This window comes from Heloderma suspectum, chromosome 3 (genome assembly GCF_057233095.1).
Source record: "Heloderma suspectum isolate Gila_16-S chromosome 3, 16-S_ref, whole genome shotgun sequence".
Classification (NCBI taxonomy): Eukaryota; Metazoa; Chordata; class Lepidosauria; order Squamata; family Helodermatidae; genus Heloderma; species Heloderma suspectum.
The window spans coordinates 251,021,733-251,027,123 of NC_139460.1; the positions used below are offsets into that span (position 1 = coordinate 251,021,733).

The 5,391-nt window shown below is 50.0% G+C and overlaps 1 protein-coding gene across 1 annotated transcript; it reads left to right on the plus strand.

Moving 5' to 3' along the window:
• Positions 1 to 361: 361 nt before the first annotated feature.
• Positions 362 to 5,079, plus strand: LOC146351026 (zinc finger BED domain-containing protein 4-like). Its single transcript, XM_084841978.1, has 2 exons — positions 362 to 859; positions 2,096 to 5,079. The coding sequence occupies exons 1-2, from the start codon at positions 433 to 435 to the stop codon at positions 4,105 to 4,107; spliced, it is 2,439 nt and encodes an 812-aa protein (XP_084698104.1). The 5' UTR covers positions 362 to 432; the 3' UTR covers positions 4,108 to 5,079.
• The last annotated feature ends 312 nt before the right edge of the window (positions 5,080 to 5,391 follow it).

Consider the following 5,391-nt stretch of genomic DNA (forward strand, 5'->3'; position numbering starts at 1 on the left):
TGTATTTCTTTCTGGGGAGGGGGGAGGGGGGAGCTGGAAGGCCTCCATCCATCCCCCATCCTCCTGGGCTTCCCAGGATTCACCCATGTGCCTGCCTGCCTGCCTATGTATTTCTTTCTGGGGAGGGGGAAGCTGGAAGGCCTCCATCCATCCCCCATCCTCCTGGGCTTCCCAGGATTCACCCATGTGCCTGCCTGCCTGCCTATGTATTTCTTTCTGGGGCGGGGGGAGGGGGGAGCTGGAAGGCCTCCATCCATCCCCCATCCTCCTGGGCATGGATGGGCGACATCCTCCATCCTGGGCTTTTCAGCCTAGTCTGCTGTACAATATGCCCCTGTTTAGTTAGCACTGAATGGCTGGATTGGAGGGTAACTACTTCTACACTGTACTATATCTGCGATTAGGCTGTTCACATGATTTCAGCTTTGCCACATGCATTTATGTCTCCTTCTGCCCAGAGACATGAACATGGAGAAAAGAGGAACCCGTGGTCAATCCGGCACTCAAAAGAGGCGTGGACGCCCAGCAAGAACATACACCGCTGAGGTCGCATTTCAGCGGTATTTTAATAATGAGATGGAAGTGGAGGAAGCCCAAGGTGTGACCAGCAGCGACAGCGGCCCCAGCCCCAGCCCCAGCCCACCCCGCACCCGTAAGCAGCGCACACCGCCAATTTCCGCTACAGAAAGTGACACAGGCACAACCGGCCACAACTCCAGAGGAAGAGGAAGAAAGTTCTTGGATGGTGAGCGGAAGGGCAGTGTCTCCAAACCCAAACCAGATGAAAATGTCCCCAAGGAGACTCTGCAGCGGCGGGATGAAAGTCAAGATATCTACCTCATTCCAAAGGATGAATCTGGTAAGACTCTGTCACCACAGGTGCTTGTGAATATCTGGATACAAACAAATGTCTTTGAATATTTGAATAGTCCCTACATTAGCCTTCTGCAACCTGCAGCCTTCCAGATGTTTTGGGCTACAACTCCCAGCATTATTGACCATTGGTCATGCCGGCTTGGCCTGATGGGATTTGAAGTCCAAAACCTTTGGAGGGGAGCATTTGGGGAAGGGATCTTCTTCTTCAACACAACAAAACATGCACGACTGTTTTACATTCATCCATATTTATTGCTGTGAACATATTTCATATTATTTAAATGTTACATGGTGCTCCAGTACGAAAGAAAACCCCAAGTCTTTAAAAGAACTGCAATACTTTCTCAAACGATACACCTTTTCAGTGGGAAAACACTTCAGTGTTTTGTGCTCACCTGTTTCCAAAGCCATTCATCATAGTTTGCTGTCTTGTTTGGGCTTGATCTCTTTTAACTAGAGCTGCGATGTGAATTGATTAAGCAATTACATTTCTGAGGATGGTTTTTAAAATGTTGCAGAAATCTGAGTCAGAGACTTTTTTAGTCCCTTTAGTCTGACCCCCAATATGGCTACTACAAGAAGAGGGCCTGACTAATCAGGCACTGCTCCTGGGGGACCACAAATGCACCCTTGAAAAAGGCCGTGGGATTCGCCAAGTATGTGCTCAGGTCAGGACCAGCCCTATCGTTAGGGAGCCTTGCAGCTCCTCAGCCAGCTTGTTGTCCTCTGGTGTGGTGGAAGAGGCTTTCCCATTGTCACTGTTCAAGTAAGATTCAGCTATCGCCCTATGTAGGATGGAGGGGTGCCATTTTACCCTTTGCCTCAGGAAGCAAAACGCGTTGGGCCAGCCCTGTGGGGGATGAGTCCCACACAATGGTATAATAGAGCTGATGAAAGGAGTGGACCTTGCAAGGGAGCCAGATATCTCCTCCCCCATGCTTTTCATGTTTTCACCAGTGAGGACACGTTTAGATAACTCTCGTTGAGTTTCCCAGTCTGTACAGTACCTTTTTTTTGCACCTAATGTGTTTTCTCAGTGCTTGGTAGTGCAGGAGTAGCTTACAACTGCACCTTGTGTCATGTGGATTGATTGCGAGTCCTCCAAGCTATGTTTCATAGATTGCTACAACAACACAGTTTTATTTGCTTGGCTATTACTCAGGTGTAAAAGTCGCAGTTCTCATGAAACTCTGCTTCTATGTATTTTGAATCTTTACAGAGACGCCCACAACCGTCCTCCCTGCATCCGACAGCGGAAGTGGGACAGGTGAACCAGGTCCACAGCTGCCTGCTGATGATCACCTCGTGGGCGGCGGCTCAGGTGATTTTGAAAAAAATGCCAGAGGACTTAGCGTCATCAGTGATCCGGACAGCGAAGATGATGAGGAGCTCTTCTATATCAATGATGTCCCTGCTGAGACTGGGTCTGACTCTGTTCTCCACTTCCAGCCTTCTGCGTTCTGCGGGACCAATCCCAAACCTCAGGAACAAACGTCCCCTGCCAAGCACTGGTCCGCACCATCAACAACACCATCCACAGATGAGTGGGAACATGCAGCTCCAGCTGCCACCTCATCTGGAACCGAAGGCCCCATTCCCCAAAGAAGAAATGGTGGTGGCAGGGTGAGCTCCTATGTGTGGTGCTGCTTCAAATATGCAGAGAATGACCGCTATGTCGTGATGTGCGATATTTGTCGAAGCCGTGTGCAGCTAGGAAAAGAAGGGGGCTGTCCACGAGTGGGCACGTCTGCCATGAGGCGACACATGGAGGTGCATCATCCGCTTCTTGTGCCCAAAGATAGCGACGGGAAGCCACAACCATCCAAAAAGAACAGTACCGCCTTTGCCTCATCTTCCAAAGACCTCACGCAAAGTGGTCTGGGTGGGAAGGGCACAGAAGGCAGCTTTGCTAAGAGGCAGGTCTCACTGGAGAAATGCCTTGCGCTGACACAGAAATTACCCTCTGACAGTGCCCAGGCACGACAGTGGAATCACCTCCTGACAGTGGCCATTGCAGCACGTATGCTTCCCTTCTCCCTGGTGGAAGATGAAGATTTTTTGACCTTACTTAAGAGCATCTGCCCTCGGTGGGATGTCCCCTCTCGTCACTACATTAGTGGCGTAGCCATTCCAGCCCTGGCTTCTGCAACCAGACGGGTGATCCAACAGGATTTGAAATGTGCAGTTGGAGGAAGTGTACATTTAACGAGTGACACATGGACAAGTAACCAAACAAAGTCTTATCTGTGTGTCACCGCGCACTGGGTATCCATCAGTGCGAGCAGCCGACTGAGTCGTAGAACAGCGACATTGTCCCTCACAATGCTCTCTGGGACACACACAGCGGAAAACGTCAGCAGCAGCATCAGTGGTGTTGTTCAGTCCTGGTTGGCCCCCTTAAATCTTACAGTGGGCTGTGTAGCAACAGACAATGCCTCAAACTACCTAAAAGCAGCCCGCATTGCACGGCTAAACCACGTTCCGAGCGTTGCGCACTGCTTGAACCTTGTGGTGCATTCTGGATTGAGCAACGCCTCCCCAAAAATTGGCAAGCTACTTAAGGTGGCCCAATCCATTTGCACCCACTTCCGGCAGTCCTGCTCAGCAATGGAGGCAATCGGCGCCATCCAACATAGCTGTGGCCTTCCAGAACACAAATTCATTTTGGATGTGTCCACACGCTGGAACAGCACATTGCATATGCTTCAGAGACTCTGTGAGCAGAGACCAGCTATAAATGACTACATCACTGAGAAGCAACACCACTCCAAATTTTTTGTCACACCACATCAGTGGCTCTGGATGCAAGACCTGGTGGACATTTTAAAAATTTTCGATGAATGCACAGCGGTACTGAGTGCAGACTATACCACACTGGGCCAAGTGCTACCTGTGCTAAGGATCATAGAGGGGGTGCTGAGAAAACACCATTCTGAGATTTGTGAGCGCACCAGTGCTGGAGGCAGGGAATTATTCCCCAATCCTGCAGTTAGGCTTGCAGAATTCCTTCTGCAGGAGCTGGGCACCAACAAACACATAACTTCAATCAGGGGGGACATGAAATACGTTGCTGCTGCATTCCTTGAACCACGGTTCAGGGATAGCTCAACAAGTGCGGAGCCTCCAAATGACAACCCTGACTTCCAAAGTTTAAAAAAATATTTGACTGAGAAAGTCATGGAGTGCTTCCAGAGAGATGGGCTGGATGAGAAGGACCACTACCTCCCCTGAAGACAATATCTGCAGCAGTAGCACCATCACCAGCAGGAGGGGCAATGATGACGCCACAGCAGCTGCACCACCAACAGAGTCAGACACAGGGGCATCTTGTCTCAAGTTCAGCTTTTACTCCTCAATGGCAGTGGAGCTTGGTGTAAGTGGGCGCAGGCGGGGGGAATGTGCCAAAGCAGCCAGGAAAGCATCAGCCTATGATGTGCTTGTCCAGGAACTTGAAGGTTATTCAAGAGAGAGTTTCTCGGGAACACAGATCAGCCCAGAGAGTGATCCTCTCCTATACTGGGATACAAAACGTGGTGTTTGGCCACATCTGAGCAAAGTCGCCATTTGGCATCTATCTTGCCCTCCCTCGAGTGTGGCCTCTGAAAGGCTTTTCTCCACCACAGGCAACATTGTCACCGCCCACCGAAGCAGACTCACGCCACAACATGTCTCCACCCTCGCCTTCATACGCTCCAACAGGGGATGGATTCCCAAGCAGCACCTCCCCCCAGCTGTCAGCAGTAGAGTAGAGCAGTCATCAAGTGACGAGGAGGAACCCTGGGATGATGACACTGCTGCTAGTGTGAGCCAGAGTTCTGAGGGACAATGAGGAAGAATGATACAACTTGTGAGTGGTCACACTGAGGTGTCCCTCAGAACTTTGTCCAAACCTGCAGTCCCTGTCTGGCCTGGGCAGAGCCCAAAGCACTGGCAATATGTGGCGGAGCTTAATAATACCTCACATGCAGAATCCAGTTGCGCTACCCGACTGTGTGTGGCGGACTATGCAACAGCGTACATCCCTACTACACACACACACACACACACACACACACAGAGTTCTCTATGCGGATGTACTCCGCTACCCCTCTGAATGTTAGTATGATTCTGATTCCCCAAATGTATGTATAGTTCTATTTCTCTTGATGTTGATGTATGCTTTTAATTCATTTAAAATTCTTTCATAAATCACGGAATTGCTTTCAAAGACCTTGTTGTGGTCTCTCCCTGGACTCCCTCAGCTTTTGGGTTTTCCTAAGGACCGAGAGCTCTATGTGAAAAGATCCCTCTGGTATGCGTCCAGTTTACATGTATGTGATATGCACCTACATGTAAAACAAAGCATACTTCATAGAATCGTAGAGCCACAGAATCATGGGGTTGGAAGGGGCCTACAAAGCCATCGAGTCCAACCCCCTGCTCAAATTAAGGTGTCCAAGTCAGAGCATCCCTGGCAGATGGCTGTCCAGCCTCGTCTTGAATGCACTCATTCATAACATGAGGGAAGCTGTTCTT

What these genes read in the sequence shown, in the direction of transcription:
- LOC146351026 (XM_084841978.1), top strand. Translation starts at nt 433, where the DNA reads ATGCATTTATGTCTCCTTCTGCCCAGAGACATGAACATGGAGAAAAGA. An exon ending in CATTCCAAAGGATGAATCTG is followed by an intron (nt 860 to 2,095) that starts GTAAGACTCTGT and finishes GAATCTTTACAG; the next exon opens with AGACGCCCACAACCGTCCTC.